The sequence below is a fragment of the Herpailurus yagouaroundi genome, unplaced genomic scaffold (genome assembly GCF_014898765.1).
Source record: "Herpailurus yagouaroundi ecotype Mexico unplaced genomic scaffold, PumYag 140, whole genome shotgun sequence".
NCBI lineage: Eukaryota > Metazoa > Chordata > Mammalia > Carnivora > Felidae > Herpailurus > Herpailurus yagouaroundi.
Window position 1 is genome coordinate 78163860 of NW_024412395.1, and position 22760 is coordinate 78186619.

At 39.2% G+C, this 22760-nt stretch overlaps 1 protein-coding gene across 3 annotated transcripts in view; it reads right to left on the reverse strand.

The window, feature by feature from the left end:
• Positions 1-7188: 7188 nt before the first annotated feature.
• SATB2 (SATB homeobox 2) overlaps positions 7189-22760 on the reverse strand; it is a 193590-nt gene continuing 178018 nt past the window's right edge. For all 3 annotated transcript variants that reach the window (XM_040475780.1, XM_040475779.1, XM_040475778.1), the window contains one exon: positions 7189-10332. In XM_040475780.1, the coding sequence (XP_040331714.1) occupies positions 9871-10332 (462 nt within the window). In that variant the 3' untranslated portion in view covers positions 7189-9870. The remainder of the gene's footprint in view (positions 10333-22760) is intronic.

Here is a 22760-nt window from a genome sequence, read left to right on the forward strand (position 1 = left end):
TCTAGAGAAAGTTCTCTTATTTTTTGATGATCCTTCTGATGTTCAAGTACCCAAACTCAATGTTTGCCCACCATGGAATTATTTATAAAATGTGTTCCCAGATAATCTAATGAGCTGGCCTGCAATTGGGAAATATTTAGTAATATCCAACTGAATACAGAAAAAGGAAGAAGACTGATTGATGGATGTGATTTTTACCCTTGACCAAGTTCACACTCAGTCATATTTTACAGTAATAAAATATCAGGACTGAATATAATTTGAGGCCACTCCTGGTTTCCACTAATAAAAGCACACATCAGCACCTTGGGGGACACTGACCTTCCCATCCACAGTAGAATAAGTAAGTTGTTCCTCCTTGGGTTTTAGTATTTTGAGGTTTACATGTTACCTACCCACTGACATTTTTCTTGAAGGCAAAAACCATGACTTCCATAAACATTTCCACATTTTACTAAATTGACCACTATACCAGGCACCATCCTTGGTAATATTAATATAAAGATATTGAGAGAAACTCATCATTTACAGGAAGACACTATGCTTTAGATGCTTTAACTTTGATTCTCATACACAAAAATACTGCAAAGTAAGTATTATTTTCCTCTTTTTATTGATGTGAAGACTGAGATTCAGGTTAAAAAATAGCCCAAAGTCATAGAAAGCTAAGAAGTGGAGTAGTCGGGATTCACAACAGATCTTTCTGATTTCAAACCAAACACCATGTTGTTTGAATAAGACACAGTATTCTTTCCTCAAAGAGCTCATAGTCTAGCAGTCCCATTTGGCATGCTTTTCAGCCTGGAGTACTTCTGACTATGTCTCCTACATTTGGCGAAGTTCCCACCTATGAATCTATATTTCCTCAAGATAGAAGACAGACATTCACATTCCCAATCCTCCCTGCACATGACTTAGACGCCTTCAATCAGTTACACCTGCATGACACTTTGATTTGGAAGGGAGCACAATAACAAAAAGCGTGCCATGTGGATTCCATTCTGTCAAGGGAAATGGTAGAGTCATCCAGCCTTCAGAGGCAGGAGGCACAGAGCCTCCACAGGTAGCATCCATGCTCAGGATCAGGGGACCAAGTCTTAACATCTGTGTCCCATGGAGAAGCAGTGTGGTCTCCACTAGAGAAGTCTGGAACATTGACTCTAACTTCAACCCTGATTTTCTGACTCTCCCTGGAATTCTCTGAGCACTGTTAAGGTCTTCTAGTAAATTCCTTTTTCTGCTTAACTAGCTTGAATTATTTCTGTTGTTGTCAACTAAAGATTCTAACTTTGTTTCCCTGACAGTGACTTCAATATAATAGACATTTCATAAATTTGGTTTGTTGGTTGATGAATAGGAAGAATAAATTAATGGAAAATAAGCTTTCAAGGCCATTTACCATCATGGTTACCTTCTGTCTTCTGAATATACATCCATTTACCAATATTTTTTTTTTTCCAAAACACATTATCTAGAACTGAGATAATGTTGTAATGTGGCCTGATTAGTTTGAAGAGGGTAGGATGATCACTTCCCTTGATCTAAGCTGTATTCATATGGTTTGAATGACACAGCTTCCTGGATAGTCACATCACATGATTAATACAAGAAACCTAAGACCTTATGGGATTTTGCTCCACCATGAGCTCAAATATGTGAGGTGATTACTAGGAGAGCAAATGCAGTCTTGGATGGCACCAGTGAGAGCTCAGGGACAGAAGGGCTGAGCAAAGGTGGAATGGGCTGATTCCCAAAGGCCTTAGCTCCTAACCAGGGAGGGACAATGCTGCGTGGCCTTGGGCCAACGAGGCCTCCAACGTGAGAAGGGATTTCTGTTTGAATAAGAGGATGTGCTAGACAGCAAAATCTGTGCCACAGGATTCTATCTTCCAAGAAAGCAGAGAATCACAGACCCAAATGAAGTACCCAGATGTGGGCTTACAAATGTCAGCCTTAGAGCTTCCTGAGGTGTCAAGTACCCTGGTTATGCATTAAAGAAATATTCAGACAAAGTTTATCTCTATAGAGTAATTTAAATCCTTAATCCCCGCTTAAGTTCAAAATTGAAAAATCCAACTAGATAAAAACTATGAAATGTACCCCACTTAAACATTTATTGGTAAAAAAAAAACCAAAAAAACAGGCTCTGTGTCCTCCTGGTATTTTCTTTGGAGTGAAACAACTGACAAAAACATGGAAAATAAGTAAATTATAGCTTATGTTACAAGCTATGAAAAAAGTAAAGTATGATAAGATAAAAGGGATCCAGAAGCAGAGGTGGGGGCGGTTTGCAATTTTATTATTCTTTTTTTATTTCTTTAAAAAATTTTTTTAATGTTTATTTATTTTTGAGAGCACAAGAGAGAGACAGAGTGCAAATGGGGAAAGAACAGAGAAAAAGAGGGATTCACAGAATCGGAAGCAGACTCCAGGTTCTGAGCTGTCAGCACGGAGCCCGATGCGGGGCTCAAACACATGAACCGTGAGATCATGACCTGAGCCGAAGTCGGACACTTAGCTTAACTGACTGAGCCACCCAGGCACCCCATTATTTTTTTAAATGTTTATTTATTGATTTTGAAAGAAAGTGTGTGCACAAATGGGGGGAGCAGAGAGAGAAACTTTAGCAGGCTCCACCCTTAGCGTGGACCCAACACAGGGCTCAGACCCACGACCCTGGGATCATGGCCTGAGCCGAAATCAAGAGTCAGACACTTAACCACCCAGGCGCCCCATAATTTGAAATAAGGGAGTCGGAGTACTCCTCACTGAGCAGGTGACTCGTGAGCAGACAGCTGGGAATGGAGGAGCGAGACATGGCTATCCAGGGGAGGAGTTCTCAGCTTTAGCAGAGAAGTGGAAAAGCGAGGGAGAGAGTCAGCCTGTGTCTTTCAGGCAGCGAGGAGGTTCATGTGACTGGAGCCCGAAGCAGGGGGAGAGTGGAAGGGAAGGAGGTCAGGGAGGGTCAGATCAGGTAAGAGGATGATGGCTCCAACCAAGCTTGGAGAAGTACCGAAGCTAAAAGGTTGTAAGATTGTGAATATACTTTGAAGGCAGACCCTCCCAGGAACTTTGCTCCCAGATTGAATGTCGGGTGTTAAAGAAACAGGATAAAGAAGAATTCCAAAGTTTTGATCTGAGCAACAGGAAGCTTGCAGCTGCCATCAGCAGGGTGGGGCACATTTGGGAAGAGAAGGAGGTCATTTTGAGCTGTGTGAAGTGTGCCATCCAAGTGGCGGTGCTGAGTGGGCAATAGAACCTAACAATTTGGAGATCTGGAAAAGGTCTAGGCTGCAGAGAGACACTGGGTATTGTCGGCATACGGGTACCCTAAGTATCAAGACGGTGAATGAGGAAAGAGTGGAAAAGGAGGACCAGAAAGGAACGCCGCAGTACCCTGGCCATTGAGGCACTGGACAGAAAAGAGAGAATCAGCCAAACACACTGAAACAAGCAGGAAAGTAGCAGGAGGAAAACCAGAGCTGGATGCCGTCCGTACTTCGACACCTATCTAATTCTGAAGGTTTCAGAAGGCTACTGACGCATCACATTCAGTTTCTCCTTAAGAAAGAAAACCATATTCTAGCTCTTGACAGAAAGGAGAGGGGAAGGGAGGCGGGAAGGGAAGAGGCTCCAATAAATGAGAATGGAGGGAGAAATGAGAGACAAAGCTGTCACACAGTAGTCTTTAGGCACAAAAGCTTTAGATGGGGTAACAAGGACTTTTGAAAATATCAGAGGGGATCCCACATTCAATCTCATCTGAATTGGTTTTAACAAGTCATTTATAGCATTTTATAATATCCTGCTTCTCTCTTTCTCTCTTAGAAGAGTGGAGGAAAGAAAGGAAGAAGTTGTTGTAGATGCTTCTACGTATTTAATAATAATTCTGAGATACACGAATGATCAGCTCCATTCCCCACAGAGGAAACTGTGGGTCTGAAAAATAAGCTGCAAAACCAGGGACAATAGGTACTAGGATAGTTCACTGCCCCCTCACAATCAACTGGAGACAGGATAAATTATAAAGAATTTTCCCCTTATGTCTTTCTTAAGCTGAGGGAGGGTCCCTGGGACTGCTCATTCCAAAGCTGTCACTGAGCCTCCCAGAATTCCTTTAGTCTCTGCTGTTTTATGTTAAAATAGGATTATGCCTGTTAATGGATAGTGAATAAATTATAGTTCCCTCTTTAATTAATCATTGCTCTGAACTATTTATTACAGTGTTAATGGGATATTTTTGTAATTATTTCTCGATATGTGAAGGTAACACTTTAAGCCTTTCAAAGTGTTACCGAAGAAGCTGCTTCTAGATTCTTCTGGGGCAGTTTTAGTAGCAGAGCATGGTGGGGTTTTTTTTTGTTGTTTTGTTTTTTTAATAGAGCTTTCTTTCAGAACAAAATTCCATCAGAAATGTCATTCTCAGATAAGATTATGAAAAAGTGTGTAAAGAGAAGTGAAAAGGCCATGTCATATAAAGTATGTTGGCCAACAAATTGGTATTCAGTTCATCCAGCCTTTCTAGGACATTCTAAGACATGCAGTGAGAGGTCGTGTGAGATTAGGGAGAAAATGCAAGCTGTGGAGGCAGGCAGACCTGGCCTTCGATGCCGGCACTGCTGTTTCCTAACAGCGCTGAATCGGCAGCATTCGAAGTCAACATCCCTTTACTGCACATTTCAGTCTTCATTTCTGTCTCTGACTCAAGAGGCCAGTCCTGGGGACATACTCCTCCAGAGAAGACACCGTCACACCTATCTCCACAGGGCCTGTGTCACCTCCAGCTGCCCACCCCTGTCCTCTGCGTGGGCAAATGCAAAGAAAGACTTCCTACGTTCCTGCTATGCAAGCACAGGACCGCAACCACAGTGAACCGCAAGTTCTGGGACAGTCCTGTGACGGTGAGATACCCTGGGAACTCTGTGAACACACAGAAATTATTTGTAACTACACTGGCAGAGCAGATGCGGCAGATCAAGAAGGGCTTCCTGGAAGAAGTGATGCTTGCTTGGGTTCATCCTTCAACTTGGCCAGGGAAAGAACTCAGGGTGGTGAGGAGGAAGACCTGCAAGGTACAGCGAGTAACAGCAGAGCAAACGGGCCGTTTCACTTACCTTCCTCCTATCTATCGGGTCCAACAACTTCCCTCACACCCTCTGCGGCAAGAGGCTGTTAGCTGCCTACCCCGATATCCATCTCTCCTTCCTTTTCTGTGGCATTAATAGAACAGCTAGAAAGATTTACTAGTCTCCCTTGCATTCAGGTGTAGGGCTTGAAGAAGTCTCCACAACAGAAAGGCGGTATGCCATTCTTAATCCTCCTTCCATCTTGGTGTCTGAAAGGTGGGTGTGATGGTGAGAGCTCTAGCAACCATTTTGGACCACGAGAAAGAAGAAACATGGGAACACCAGGAAAAGTGAAGTTGGCAGTGTGTGAGTCCCTGACAACTTCATGAAGCCAGCTTACTTCAGTAATTTCTTTCTTGTAAGAAACAGGTAAACTTTTACCTTGTCTGTATCAATATTTGTCATTTTTTTCTGTTACATGCAGCCGTTTCCTAAGTGATCCACCTTTCAGGACCATTCCAGCTCACACACAGTTATCATTTTCTTTTCCAAATTCACAGCATGGGTTTGTACTGCTCACTCAACAAATACATCTCTGTCTGAATAGTCAACCACCGTATGACTATTTTACTTATATTAAACCTTTCCAACAAGTTATAAGCTCCATGAGGGGAGAACATCAAGTCACATATTTTCTCTTGTCACCTCAGTTCCTAGAAAATTATCTGGCATAGAATACATGTTCAATAAATATTTACTCTCTGATTATGCCGTCATGGCCCTGTAGGAAAAAAAAAAAAATGCAGGGACTTTGAAGTCTTGGTTCAAACCTTTACAGAAAGGGGAGTAACAGTGTAAAGGAAAATACCTCCTCTAAGAAAAATTTTAAAAAGACAAAACTCAACCCATGAAGTGATGGCTCTAAGGTGCTATAATACGACGACGCATTAAGTCAAGAAACCTCTTACTCTTTCTTGGGAACAGAAGTTGCTCTCACAGAGCCCGCCTTCTAGCAGAAACCAATCCATGTGTGGGCAGAGCCTCTTTCTCTGGAGTTTGTCACCTATGATGAAGTTTGACCCCTAAAAACACAACCTCATGCACACAGAAGCTACTTGTGCCTCAAGTCACATCCTCTCACACGTGCTTTCAAGTCTGTATCCCAAATGCAGAATTCACTCCCATTTGCATAAGTAATGTGTTTTGCTTTGTATTGAGCCTCTAATTTTTCTTTACGAACCTTCAGAACTCTGTGCTTTGGGTCTGTCTGCTTTTCTGCAAATATCCAGCATCTGTCCGTAAAACCTATCTACGTGACCTGTGAGCTGTTAAGTATCATGGAATAAAAAAGTATTATGGCAAATGAAACTAAGGAAGAAAGGAAAGAAAAATTACATCTGTATGTTAACCAAATGCAAAACACGCAGACACACACACACACACACACACACACACACACAGGAAAGACAATTTACAATATCAAAAGAAAACAAAATCACTTTTTAATTGACTTTCTCTTTGCCAGTTCTGAAGTTAAGCACTTGCTCCTTCCTTATTAACTTTAGTCTTTTGAGCAATATTTTCCATTGTAAGCACTTTCTAAAAAATCATTTTCACACATTTCTCAGATACATCAATCCTTCCGGCATTCCTCTCTGCGCACATTATGGTACCCCAGCTCTAAATATAAAAGACTTTTATTATGTCCATTAACCATGGACATATGTGCTCCAAAAGTTTCCTGACACGCAGTCATTTGTGGGTTTTTAATTATAAACAGAAAATATTCACTAGAAAAATAAAGAAGCAAGCCCATAAATATATCTCTATACACTGGAGTTTTGTTTGTATACGGCAAAACGTTTGGATACACGGCTTTCCCCCTGGCCAGCTTCAGAATGCGAGCACACATACGTTTATAAACACACAGACATGTACGTAAATTCACATGTACAACTAAATCCATGCATCGTACAGGACTCAAACACCTGCAGTTATGGGTACTGCTGCCTTATTTCTAAACTAAGGGAGCAGATTTTTCTTACACTCACCAGGTCTCACTCCACACGAAAGTTTAAGTGGGAAAGAAGGCAATGCCCAGTAAAATACTTGACAAACGAAGTCATATTTATTGAATGCGTTTTATTTTAACAACCAAAAAATTCTAACAGCCTAACAATGCACATAAGTTAAAAATTAATTATCACTTAGTGATAACAAAGATAGTTGATTTACATGGAAAAAAGAACATTTACAATATGTTAATCCTTATTCACATTGTTGATACCGCAATAAAACACAATTTGTTTTTTCATTTCACAAAAAAAAAAAAAAAAAAGGCGGGAAATTGTGCTTTGTCAAGAGGCACTACAAGAGAAAGTTTCTTCTTCCAAATAGATATTATATGACAGATATTGAATAAATAGACATATATGCATTGTAATTCGCAAAGATCTGGCAAGACCACAGGCTAAAATGCCCACAGATTCACTTAGAATCACTGCAAACTTGGCAGTGAAATTAAAAAATAAAAGGCAAGACTTAGCATTGAAAAATACCTAACAAATTTTTGGTTGAAGTGTAAAAGATACCAAATGCGGATGCCATCGATAGATGAACCACCTTGTAAGAGCTTGGCAACATCAGTTTCCATTACATGTACAGAGTGACCTTCAGCAACAGTGTAAGAAGACAATTTGGAAAGAGTAACTCGGAGATCAGGAAGCAGCAAGCGTGGACTTTCGGATTAAAGCTGCAGCATACTACGGCAGCAGAAGGATGGGCCCGGGGCTTAACTGCAAACAACCATCCTTTTGCAAAGGTATGTGACGCTCGTTGTCAAGATAATTTTTTCAACATCGTTATTTGAAAAAGTACAGGAAAATGTCCCTTTAAAAACTCCAGAGGTTACTGAGCAGCTAGAATTAGCTTGTATTGCAACATGTCTTCTCCCTGTATATTGTAAGTTCTGAGTTAATATCTACACATAGAGGTTTTGTTTTTTTTTTTTTTAACTCCTACCTTTTATACCTTTCAAATATATAAATAGTATTAACAGTTATATTACAATGTCTGTGTAGTAAACAGAAAATAACTTTCAAAGTGATATTGCATGAGGTCTTTGACAAGGTTGCATGAGAGCAGAACTCCAAAAAAATCCAACCGTGTGGGACTGTCTGGCGGCCAAGGTGAAGCATGGGTTAGGTTTGCAAGGCCAGTCCTGCAGGTGAGGTCACCTCTTGCAATTACTCTAAGTACAAGTGGGAAGAAATGCTACTGGTGCTTCTGACAGGAAGCTACAAGAGGTTTGGAGAGCTATAGTAGGTTGCAGCTTTAATGCTCATTCCACTAAACAGCCAGTCGGCATTAGTTCTGCTTTACGTAAGGTAATTGCTATGTCGGTAACTGAGAAAATGTTTCCGTTTACGATGAGTAGGTGATTCCACCGAAATCGCTTCGCTTACTCTATTGCCTGGAGCTGCACAATGATTCAAAGAAAGGTTCTTATTAGGGCTGCCATACCAGGGAAGGGATGAGGCATGTGAGAGCAGGGACTCTAGAAGTTTGGTCAGGTGGATGGAATGTGGACGAAGAAGAGGAAGCCCAAAGTGAAACAGAAATAGGAAACATCTTTTGGGAGATGGAAGGATGGAGGTTTATTTGAGAGGGAACCCCTTTAACTGGGCGGCAACTTCTTTTCTAACTTAACATTACATTGAACTATTTTCTATTAAAAAAAAAAAGGAGAAAAAAGAAAAAGAGAAAACAGCAACAACAAACAACTTTTAAATGAGCAGGCTTATTCATTTTAAGATCTGAAGCCACGAACAGGTAAATAAGTTTCACAATAAAATGTGGCTCATACTATGAATTCCATACGTCCAACGTCAAAACGTCATTTTATCAAGACAAGTTTTCTCTGTACTGAATTTCAGTTTTATTCATTTGGAATTCCACAGAAATGCATCTGTTCACTACAGTAATGACAAGTTGAATAACGGAACACGTCGAGTCATTTTAAGTGTGCATTGTGTCTTAAGAGCAATTTGACTTGTATCATTTTAAGGTGCCCTGATTTTTTTTCCACTTTCCTTTCTTCTTTCTTTTTGGCAGTGTTGATTTATTTTGTTTAAATACATACCTCAAAAATTACCCATCAAGCTGCCAGATAGGAAGCCATAGAATTAAAAAAAAAAAAAAAATCAGGGACAAACACAGAAAATAAATAGGAATTCAAAAATAGTCACCCCACCCTGAGAGCAGGCCGCAGTTTATCAAAAAGCCAAAGCGACTCACTGTGAAGTGGTTTTTTTTTTAATACATAAACAAGTCTCTTCTTTAAGAACTCATTTCACAGTCTATTCTTTCAGATTGTAAAGTTCTCTGTCCCATGCAATTTAATATATATATGTAAATATATAGATATATACATATACATATACACACACACTTGTAGCTTCCTTCATTTGTTTCGTAGGTCTTTTCGTCCTGGAACTTGCCTGATGTCTCTTCCGTAAGTGCAAGGATAATGAAGGCAGAGTTTCCTGTGATTATAATTACTATGATCCAGTCAATTGTAAAAGTGTAACACTTTAGTGTCTTTGCCAAGGCGATGTCTGATTCGGGAATACTGAACTTATTCAGTCTATAGGTGTATCCTGTGCAACAAAAAAATGTCAAAAAAGGTAAGAAAAACAAAACAGACAAAAATAAAATAAAATAAAGCAAAAAAAAAAAGTTTTTAAAGAAATTAAAACAGAAAATCCTTGGACCGATGTATTGCTTTGCCTGGTAGGAGTTCACATTATCTCTGGTCGATTTCAGCAGGCGCGGCCTTGCTCTTTTCAGCATTTTCCTCCTCGGCCTCTACTTTGTACATCTCCTCAGAGCCTTCCTCACTGTCGTTCTCCTCGGACTCTGTCAGCAGCTCCTCGTCCTTATACTCAGCCACGTCCACCGCGGAGCCCAGGTGTTCCTTGAGCTTCCCATGATGCTTCACATGATACCGCTGGTTCTGGAAGAACTTGATGATGGTGTGTTTGGGGAGATCCAGCTGAGCAGAAAGCGTGTGGATAGCTTCCTGATCAGGGTACAGGCCCACATCATGAATAAAGCTTTGGAGGATCCCCAGGGCTTCCAGGGAGATCTTTGTGCGAGACCGGGGCTTTTTGGCACAACTGTCTTCAGTCGGAGGAGGTGGGGGTGGAGCTTCTTCTCTGGGAGGGGAACTCTCCTTGGCTGGCTGAGACTGCTGTCTATGAAGGACCTGATAATTAAAATTAAAAAATATACATATATTAACATTTGACGCAGGATTTTACCTTTCAAAAGCTATCATTCCTCTGAAATTGTGCTGTCTATCTACCTTTGGAGTCACGTAGTCATTTGGAAATTCAGGTCTTTTGGAAACATAAAAGAATTTCTGGTGATTTAGAGTCTCATTTACAAAACAAGAGGTTAAAAATAGTTTGCTAACGTGTATATTCTGAGGCGCAAAGAAGTTAAGTCATTTATTGCCCAAGGTCATTTGCTTTCAAACAATCTGGCTCCAGAGCCTTCCCTGCTGTTAACCAGCATGATAGGCCACCTCTCTAAAGCCTAATGGCAAAGCAGTTGGACTCCGTGAGAAGTACGGGCTCTCCAATCAGACCTCATGGGTTCGGTTCAAGTCCAGACTCTTTCCCTTAGTTGGATATCCCTGTATAAGAGAATAACCTCTTTAAGCCTCAATTTCATTACCTATAAAAGAAGGGTAGGACACTGACTTCCTAGGGATGTTGTAAGAATTAAATAACAAATCAGACGTAAAGAATAGTGCTTACCTTAAGTCAGAGGTTGACAAACTTTTTCAGTAAAGGGCCAGATAGTAAATACTGTAGACTTTATAGGGCCTTACAGTCTCTGTTGCAATGACTCAACTCTACCTTTGTAGTGTGAAAGCAGCCATAAGTAATATACAAGCAAATTAGCATGGCTGTGTTCCAATAAAACTTTATTTACAAAAACAGGTGGCAGATCAGATTTGGCCATGGGCTACAGTCTGTCCACATCAAGCTCAGGGCAAACATTCAATAAATGATAGCAATTATTACCATCAGCCTCATGATTACTCAAGAGTATAACAGAGGAATAGTTGACATTTCGGCCAGAAAAATCAATACTTCGTAAAATTAGAAAGAACTTGTGTTTATTTTCTTTTAGCCCTGATATTGACCCTTAAACATTAATTTTTTTAAAAACATTTTTTTAAAATATAAAAACATCCAAATTAATTTAAAGATACAACATTTTTCTTAAATTAAGAATTTTAAATGACTTTTATACTCTCATAGATGGGTCTTCTTAATATCACTTTATAAACTATTAAAATTCTGTTTGCACACACTCCCTATTTTGTTTTTTTAATCCTTAACGTTAAGGTTTTCTAGTTGTTGTAATTAATTTAAATTTCTCCTTTATCTCTACATATCTCCCACTCATTTAAAAACAAAAAACAAAGGGATGGCTGGATGGCTCAGTCAGGTTAGCCTCTGACTTAGGCTCAGGTCATGATCTCAGGGCTCTTGAGTTAAAGGCTCCCGTCAGGCTCTGTGCTGACAGCCTGGAGCCAGGAGCCTGCTTTGGATTCTGTGTCTCCCTCTCTCTTTGCCCCTCCCCCCCACTCACACTCTGTCTCTTTCTCAAAAATAAACACACACATACACACACACACAAATAAAATAAAAACAAAAAACTCTAATGTTTAAATAAATTTCTAGCCTCCAGATAGAGAAGCTCTTGCCTGTGATGCCATATCAGCCGACTGTACTTCCCAGTTCCCGTAAATGCTCCACTTGACCAGAAGCACAGTACACGGTACAGTGGACCAATCCCCAAACCCAATACTCTATATTTATTTTCTTGTTCTCTGATCTTTCTAAATAAAGTTCAGATATGCAACCCCAGACAATCACGCTCTGTTCGTATTGCCACTTCTAATGATCTATATAAGCTGATCTTGCCCGAATGCCTCAGGAAGAATGTTCCGCTGTTTGTGAGGCACCGTACTCCCCCAACCCATGGATTGTTTTCCTTGAATAAAGGACACCAAACTCGTTATTAAATCATTTTAGTTTTGCCATTTGACACTAGTTAGGCAAGCTTATTCTTGATCTTCAACATCATCTTTCTGCATGACATAATTTCCCATTTTAATATTAACTTAATGAACTTCTATCTAACCGAAGAAAGAAAGCTATGCAGAGGAGACTGTCCCAACGACTTGCTCCTGCTGCCATCATAGGCCCATGTGAGATGGGCTCCTTGGACAGGGGAGAGGATCACTGGATCCTGGACAGGAGCCTAGCCACTGCTCGGACATTATAACATCAGCAACAATATTATAGAATTAAAAGGCTACTGTGATAGTCCCCACTAAAAAGCATTATGTCAACTCCAAAGACAAAGACCACATTTCCTATACTCGGATCAGTGCCTAACTTTCTGGGTCCTCCCAAAGCCTTTACGGATAGTGAGTTCCCATTTTAAAACACACACGTTTCTCTTTTACTATTCTCTCATATTTTATGCAGTCTCTTTCATGTTAAAGCAACAAATTAAACATTTTCCAGAATTCAGGGGGAAATCAATCCAATCAGTACACAAGGACACATGTCTGGTGACATTAAAGAATCAGTGGACCCACCATCCCCAGCACCACTCCTACGACCACCACACACTCCTCATATGACCCATTCTCTTCTTCTCGGGCTAAGAAATATCAATAGCAAAGCAAGCATTTAAGGGAAAAAATGCCATCTATTTCAGTCTCAGAGACCACCTGATGAAAAAAATAACTTCTTACCAATGTGACAATGACAGCCTTTTATATGGAATTTAATAAATATCAGGACCCATGAAATTCTTACCTGAGTAAGGTAACAACAAGCAGAAGAGGATGAAACTTTTCAAATAATAATTAGTAATCACGTAACAATCAAGATAATAATCAAAAGGATAATCAAAAGGAAATAAGGATATCCATCATAATAAGCCGACAGCTGGTGGCAGAAAAAAATCTAAAATACAGGACCATAAAACAGTGGCACTAAAGGTCCATATAATGTTGGCCAATTAAAATGAATGTTCTTGGCATTTTCTTTACTACTTTCAACTAAGAGTAAACTCATGTGGTCTGCTGTGGTAAGCTGGCATCAGCAAAAACATGAGAGCTCTGTTACTTCAACATCCTAATTATAGCCGGAAGGGAACGTAGAGCTGTGCTGTGGGCCTGTTCATGGCACTTTGATGGCAGAAGATATTCGCTCTGAGGTCACAATCTGGGCCGCCCGGCCATTGTCATAAATGAACCACTATGTCAACAGGTGAGGATTTGGGGGGTTTTGGTGAGAAAGAGAAAGATAGACACTGAAATTATATATGAAATATGTACTCAAAGAACATACATATACTCAAGCACGAGTACCCCCTATTAGAGCAATTGTGTTAATTGGAAAACAAAAGAGAATTAAAATGCCCCATTTTCTAAATTATGCTTGCCTTCTGTAGTAAAAGTCAGCATAATGGTTCCATTTAGTTAAATAATTAGATTGGTTCTTTAGGGGTTTTCCATTTTGCACTGGTTAGATTTAAAGAGATTTTCCAAAACTATACTTTGAAGTTACTATAATCTTTCTGCATGATAGGGTTTGTTCTTCTCCTGAGTCCAGCCCACAGGCCTGCTTCACCTCCCCTTTCCCAGACTCTAGCAGTCCTAACGCACACATGTAGGGAAGCCACACATGAAATAGCGGAACAAGAATAGCTACCGCTTACTGAATGTTACTCTGTGCCAGGCGGTTCTAAGAACTTTACACAGATCAGTTTATTCAATGCGCACAGTTCCTCATGAGGGTGCTATTTGGATCAAGAATAACCTGGAAACATGCAGCATCTCAGGAAAACCCTTTAAATTGGAAATTATACACATAGGGAGCTGTCAGTGTGAGAAAGCACGTGTCCAAGGGACAGTGGCAATGCCACTTTGGATCCTGGCTCTCTTTCTCTCTACCCCTCCACTGCTCACTCTCTCTCTCTCAAAAATAAAATAAAAATACAAAATTAAATTCTTTTTTTAAAAAGAAATGATATATAAAGAGAAATGTTTTATTTCAGGTCAGACAATATTCTATAATGAATTGGGTGGCATGACAATATTTACATGAAGATTAAGTGACATTTCTAGCATCTTGAAGCACAAAAGGAGAGAGCAGTCAAAATAGAGAATGACAAAGTGAGAAGCTTTCAAGTGAAACTGTCTCACAAGTTACCAAAAGGGCCTGAATGAAGTTTTTCAGTCACACTGCCCCTTTTCTTTGCCTGTAATTCTCTGTCAACCACAGTATGTGTAAGACCTGAGACAAAGATACTCCAGGTTGTGTCCTATCTTCATTTCCCCCAAATGTTCTAATTACTCCAAGCAGAAAGTTGTTTGTCTCTAGACAATTTTTAGAAAGAAAAAACAAACAAACAAACAAACAAAAAAAAACAGGAAAAAAAAACCTGCATAGATTTCTGCACTAACCAATTGCAATGGCTTATTATTATGACAATTAAGGAATTTTTTTTTAACACTCATTCATTTTTGAGAGAGACAGAAAGAGAGAGCATGAATGGGGGAAGGGCAGAGAGAGGGAGACAGAATCTGAAGCGGGATCCAGGCTCTGAGCCGTCAGCACAGAGCCCAACGCAGGGCTTGAACTCACAGACTGCGAGATCATGACGTGAGCCAAAGTTGGATGATCAACCCACTGAGCCACCCATGTGCCCCAACAATCAAGGAATTAATGTCATGCAGTGCTTCCTTCCAGTGGTGTTAAGTACTCTAGACAAAAATAGAGTAGAGCCTAATGCTTATAAGACAGTCTTTCTGAGACAAGGAGATCAATACAATCCTCTCTTAAAAACCTCCCATCTAAACAGCAGGGGTAGGAACTTTTCTTCATTTTCTTACATTTTTTCACCATTTTATTTATTTTAGAGAGAGAGAGCATGAGCAGGGATGAGGGGCAGAGAGTGAGAATTTTAAGCAGACTCCATGCCCAGGGCAGAGCCTGGCATGGGGCTTGATCCTACAACCCTGAGATTATGACCTGAGCTGAAATCAAGAGTCAGCTGCTCAACCGACTGAGCTACCCAGGCATCCCATTCATTTTCTTACATCTCAAGTAAGTAATGTCAACACTTCTAGCCTCTTTTTCGTAGGATAGATTTCTGAATTTCCATTTAACTGAATTTTAGTTTTTCTGTTTGAATTTCTCAGCGATGCTCAAAATTCCTTGTTGGTTTAACTAGATGAATCAACTCTGGTTCCTGTTTCAACCAAGTACCCTTAGTAACTTGAGTGTGAGGCCAGGCCACTGATTCCTGCTTGATGGACCTAGAAGTTGTCCTGATCCTCAGCTCATTTGACAATTCAGGCATCTATTTCTGGCTGATGATTTTTTTTTTAAACCACAAAATTTATAATTACTTTAACCAAGATGGAGAATGCCCTGCCAATTGAATAGAGATCTATGTTCTTTTCTAACGAGTTCTTCACACAACCACATTATTGTTTCCTGGGATTTTTCTTTAAGTTAAGGTTAATGGAGTATCTTCCCAGTATTTATATATATATTAAAAAAAACAAAAACAAAAACAAAAAACAAAATCTGCCCAAGTCCACAAACTTTCCAGTCTTCTCCTTTTTCCTCTTTTACAAAATGGGTCCAGTAGTTGATTGTTTCTATTTGTAACATCCACCATCTCTCTTCATGTGATCTTCCTAAATAACAGAATACATCCTTCTGTAGAGACAGCCATCCACCCCTTTACTCTTGACCTTTGCAAACTGAAGCCTTACCATTCATTCTAGCTCTATTTCGGTTTAGATTTTTCTCTGTCACAACTGAACTGAAATCAATCTAGTCAAGAATTCATTTCTGATAATTTTTCCAAAGGGTTTTAGTTCACAGTTTCTCTTGTGGATTTTTCAATATGACAATTAGTGTTCATAGCACTGAAGTGTCTAAGTGGTTGCAATAATAATGGTGGTGGTAGTGGCAGGAGTAGCAGTAGTAGAACTCATATAAAGTGCACGAACCAAACACTGGTCTAAATGCTATAAATGTTAAGTTAATTTATTTTACAATAATCCTGCAGGTAGGTATTTCACCCCATTTTATAAGAAAACTGGAGTTCTGCAAGTATAGCTAATTGCGTGAGGCCACATAGCGTGTGAGTGGCAGAACCGATATTCTAAAACAGATCTGTCTGATTTTAAATCTCATGCCCTTAAACATTGTGCTCTCCTGCCTTCTATTGAACAAAGTCTCTAGACTTTGAGACGACAGAACAGAAGTAAAATATCAGGAAGTAATAAATTCTATGGGCAAAAAATTAAGTAATGCATAAAGAGGAGAACTGGGGAGAGGAAAAGTCATTTTTGATATGGTGACTCAAGGAAGCCTCCTTAAAGACGCAGCATGTGAGCAGAGGTCTGAAGGAAGTGAGGAACAAGCCATGCAGAAGAACGTTCCAGGCAAAGGCAACAGCAAGCAAAAGGCCAGTAGGGAGGAATACACCCGGTGTGTCTGAAGAATGTCAAGGAAGGCAGCATGTTAGAGCTGTACCACCTCGTACAGCAGCCAGTAGCCACATGTGCCTATTTACATTTCATTCATTAATTAAAACTAAAACCAGAACAAAATAAGGCTCAGTTCCTCAGTCACATTAGCCACATTTCACGTGCTTGATTACCGCATTGTGTAATACCATATTGGACATTTCCATCATCACAGAAAGTAGTATTGAAAAGCCCTATGCTAGAGAGAAATGACAACTGTCAGGTGGCCAGGGCCAAAGCACGTAAGGCTCTGCATTCTACCCTCAAGATGACGGGATGCCCTCACAATGAAATGCAATCATAATCTGATTCAGCCAGAAATATAGTAGAGCTTGAAACTGCACTATTACTAGAGAAAAGAGAAATGTTCATACAGTCACATACTAAGTAAGAAAACCTCAGCTTGTAATATATTTCTGGACTTTCAACAGACTATCACAAATAACAACACTATCATAAAACAACTAGAAGGATGCATTGGTACTTCTGTCTTCAAGAGAATAGTTAATTGACATTTGCCTGATGGCTGCCTTCCTCAGGCACCTTCTTCAGAGGTGCTTATCATGTCTAAAAGGAATTATGTTGAAGACAATCCACCCTGGGTTAAAAGAGTAAAAAAAAAAAAATGTTGATTTATCAAGTATTTATGGAATGTCTATCATATTATCATGTTTGCATGTATTAATTTACAAAGCTTTCTAAATACATACTCCTATCTCCAACAATTATGTGTTGATGAATAAGTTGTGGATAGGATATGAACAAACAGAAAGTTAAAAGTCTAATAAACTCTTATTTATTTGCTGAAATCTCTTTAGGCTGAAATATGACATACATGTACATAAATGGACATAAAGATAGTGATAAAGAAATAAAAGTTGTAAATATATTCAAAGGAGACATCAATTTCAAAATAAAACCCCAAATTTCCTAGCCCCGTGACAAAGCACAACCATAATATGGGCACATGTCGTTTCTCTGCCTTCAAAACTGAAAAGTTTGGAAACACAAGGACAAAATGGTACCATGACAAAAGTCTACCAAGAAAAGATAAAGCAGCTCTTCTTAAACCTCTCAGTGTTCAAATAGGTTTTGAAGGCCTCAATGAAAACCAGCTGGGAGCCATGTGTAAAATATAATGGTTTTTGCCTGCAGGGAAGGAAGTGAGATCTTGAATGATTAAGTTCAGGAAAGTATATAATTCACTGTATCATTATGGGGTGAACTGGATTACTTATAATAAGCCAAGACTTTGTGGTCTTTTTTATATAGAGAAAATGAGAAATTATTAGGAAGGTGACTGCAGAGGGTGGCTGATCCAGGGTGGTAACAGGTTAAAACAGAAGCTTCTCAGATGCACACATCCACCTCTCTATGACAAGACTTACCCAGAGGACTGAGCCTTACCCAGAACTTCAGGTCCTAAGTGGTGATGCTCAACAACAGGAGATGAGAACACGAACAAGATGACTTTTGTCTCCATTTATTTTGAGTTAATATCAGAATTATTTTTACTTGTCTAATTTGCCTCATCTATGACAACAGAATATAAAATATTTGATCCAAAAAAGGAAAACATGCTTCCACTAAAAGTCCCGAGAAAATATATTTCACAGGCAACGAGAACAATTGGTTGGAACAACTGAAAAGTCCCTGTGCCTAACTCAATTAGAATTTGTTAAGTAAATAAATGAATGAGTGGTGCTATTTAAAGAATAGATTATATATAAAATATCATGTAATGGAGATATTCGTCTCAAGTTTCAACAACCTACCTCTACCCCCTAATATTCCCTTTTCCCCCAAATCAGCATTTAAGACAATTAATTTTCTCAAAAATTCAGTGGGAAGAACTTAGCATTAATGACTGCTAACTAATATAAATATTAATGTAACCATTATACATCTATCTCACTTATTAGGTTGTGAGCTACATATCAGCACACCATACGTCTGGCAGACAGTAAGTGGTCAGTATGTCTTTGTTCTGCTCTTCTGGATTAACTCCATATTCTTTCTTATCTTCAGACCAGTTATTATTCTTATTTTGCATAACTTGTTATTATTTTTCTTGTTATTGTTCCATTTTAGCAAAACTACGTTAAAAAGTAAATAAACTGTTATTCATTATAGACACATATCTAGTGGGTATCTGAGAGAAAATATGTATTATTTTTTTTTACCATTCCTTCATTAAAAAAAAAAAAATTTAAGCACCGTATAACCCAAATGATGGCATGATATGTAAATTGTGAGCAGGAGCTTGGGGGGTGGGGGGAGGCGGTCACAAAGTTTTGGTTGTGAATCCAGTTCTTACCCTGAAAAGCACATCTGCTTACTAGCCTTACAATTCTGAGCAAGTTACTTTCTCTGAGCCTCCCAATCTGTAAAATCTTCCTTCTAGTGTCATGAGGATTCAGTGAGATGATGCATGCTAAGTACTTAGCAGAGTGCTTGTCATAAGCAGGATTCCTGTAAATAATAACTACCCTTAAACAATGAGAGGGGGATGTAAGAATCAGTAGTATAATGCCTTGTGTATTTTTCTATCAGTTATGTTTATTATAAAAATTAGCAACAAATTCAGAGATCTGTCTGTACTTTTCACTCCAAAGATTTAGAGTTACAAATGGGCATGTCTACCGGTAAGTTTTCTTACTTCTTTCACTTATATTCTACATACCTCTTCATTCTTTAACATGACACCTAACACACGGAAGTTGCCTTTTAAGCATCTGTCCCGTGGAATTATCTCTCATAGTCATAGATCCGTTCAAGGTGACACCTTCTATATGCACAGCCTGGGATCCTTTTAGGAAGACATGCTTTAACAGTGGTTCTCAAAATGTGATCCACGGACCGCTGGGGAAATCCTGATTCCCCACCAAGAGGTCTAGGACATCAAAACGAAGACCGTATTTGCTTGTTTTGGTCATGCTGAAATTTGTACTCATGGTACAAAAGCAAGGGTGGGAAAACCGCTGGCCTGTTGAAATAAATGAAGTCAATAGCACCAAACTGTGCTGGTGGTTGTAGGTCTTCACTGCCATATGCACACAGTAAAAATGCCACTTTCATTTAAGAATGTCCTTGATGATGCAGTAATATATTATTGATTATATTAAATCTCAAACCAAGTATACCCCTTTTTAAGAGTTTGTGTGAGGAAAAGGGAAGTACACATAGAGAACTGTAGACAACTGCAGTGAGATGGCTGTCGCGAGAAAGAGTGCTTGTGTGAGTATGTGATATGCGAGTTAATCAAGACACCTTTGTCATGGAATATCATTTTTACTTGAAAGAACAACAGACAAACTATGGTCATTCAGACTCGAGTATCTGGCACACGTTTTCTTAAAAATGAAGTGATCCTGCCACTTCAAAGAAAATAACCTGGTAGCACTTTTGCCAATGACAAAATTTGACCTTTCAAGTGAAAATTAGAATTTTGGAAAACATGTAGCTGCTACTATAAGCTTAACAGCTCCCAACACTAAAGACGCTCCTGATGATATTGGTGGCAATTTAACAAATTTTTTTTTTTTTTTTAAATTTTTTTTTTCAACGTTTATTTATTTTTGGGACAGAGAGAGACAGCGCATGAACGGGGGAGGGGCAGAGAGAGAGGGAGTCACAGAATCGGAAACAGGCTCCAGGCTCTGAGCCATCAGCCCAGAGCCCGACGCGGGGCTCGAACTCACAGACCGCGAGATCGTGACCTGGCTGAAGTCGGACGCTTAACCGACTACGCCACCCAGGCGCCCCTAACAAATTTTTTAAAATATGTCATACTAATGTGTCAGCATTTGGAAGGTCTGCATCATCTGGTAGATTATCTTCCAAATGACCAATGCATGACATTACAAAATCACGAGTAGGTAAAAGATCCATTCAAAGTGCAAGGCAGACCAATGAATTATAAAGTCTGAAAGTTTATCAATATGACTTTACATTCCATTTTGCAACTAACTTTTTTTAACGTTTATTTATTTTGAGGAGAGAGAGAGCACACTCGCATGCGAGAGCAGGAGAGGGGCGGAGAGAGTGGGAGAGAGGGAATCCCAAGCAGGCTCTGTGCTGACAGTGCTGACTCTGAGCCTCGATGCGAGACTCTATCTCACAAACTGTGAAATCACGACCCGAGCTGCAATCAAGAGTCCAACGCTTAAGTGATTGAGCCACCCAGGCACCCCTGATTTTTAAAAACTTTTAAGACACTACCACTGGCAAAGTCTTCCTGTAGTACCAAAGAATAATATCACATTTACCTGGAGAGGCTATTAAAATATTCCTCCCTTGGGGCGCCTGGGTGGGCGCCTGGGTGGCTCAGTGGGTTAAGCGTCCGACTTTGGCTCAGGTCATGATCTCACGGTCCGTGAGTTCGAGCCCCGCATCGGGGTCTGTGCTGACAGCTCAGAGCCTGGAGCCCATTTCGGATTCTGTGTCTCCCTCTCTCTCTGCCCCTCCCCTGTTCATGCTCTGTCTCTGTCTCAAAAATAAATAAACATTAAAAAAAAATTAAAATATTCCTCCCTTTTCTAATCCCTTGTCTGTGTGAGGCTTGACTTTCTTTTACTCCAACCAAAGCCACATATTGCATCAGGTTAAATGCAGAAGCAATTATGAGAATCCAGTTGTTTTCCATTAAGCCAGACATTTAAAATATTTGCAAAAAATATATATAAACAATGGTACTCTTCTCATTTTTTGTTTTGCATACACAGTTATTTTTCATTAAAATGTCTTGTTTACACATATGTACATATATTATTTACAATCATTTTTAAATTAACATTTTAGACTTTCTCAGAGTTAATTTCTAACGTGGCAAATATTGATAGATATATATTACTACTGGAGTCCTTAATAGTGACAGTGAGAGGGGATACTGAGACCAAAAAAGTTTAAAAACTCTGAACTATATGAATCACACTCAGTATAGCCCTGTCTTTCTCCTAATGAAAAGAAAGCGTTTAATATAAAATGCAAAATGTACCCTACAGTTAAAAAACATCCTTATTTGAGCCAAGACACCAAGGAAGGTCTTAGAGAGTGAGTGTTAAGAGAAATTACATGTGCATTATGATTTGTCTCTTGATTTTATCAAAGACATTTTCACAGGCAAAACATTCTTTTAGATACACAACTCAGCACTATTTCTAACTTCAAATGATGTGACTTGCGTGGACTCTTACGGTTGTAATTTCACATCCTAACACTATTATAAGACTTATTAAAAACCATGGTTTAGTTTTGTTGCTTTTTTTGGATTATACAGTATCCTAAGGTCAAAACTCAGGAAATCTGTTATTAAAAAAAAAAAAAAAAAAAAAAGTATCCATGAAGTGATGACAAATTGCAGACTACAGGTGTTAGATTACATTTTGACTCCAGGCAGGTTTAATATAAGTTGGTTTCCTTTTACAATTGCTCTTAGCACATACAGCTATAGGAAAGGGATTTAAAAGAAAAAAAGAGAGGGAATACGAAAAAAATTAAAAAAAAAAAAAAAAGAGTGGTGCTCAATAAAAGAAGACCACGTCAAGAGAAATCAATACAAACAAGCAAAATGGTAAGAAGTTTGACATGGAAATATGTGTTCAATTTCATCCAGCCTTAGTCTGCGTTTCCTTTAATATTGTAACCAAGATGGTATTGGAACATCGTGTATGTTTTTAATGCAGTTTAATAATTGTTTCTCAAAATAAACACTTTGGTCAAAGATAAAAGCATAAAAACGCTGTGACACAATAATCTGTTAAAATAAACTTAGGGGATGGAGGAAGCATAGTTCTTAAAACAGCCTTTGGCTTATATCACTTCCTCTTTGGTAACAAATTGAGAACAACTATACCAACAACTCTGGTATGGTTTGCGGGGAGTGGTGGGGAAGAGTATTGCAGTCATTAATATGACTATTGGGAGTGGCCAGAATCTGCAAACACTGAAGAGGTGGCTGGGTGAGCTGCTTCTTCAATATAAGGAGATGAGCTGACAGAGAGTAAATGAAGCAGGCTCCAGATGACTCTCTCATTCAGACACCACGCCAA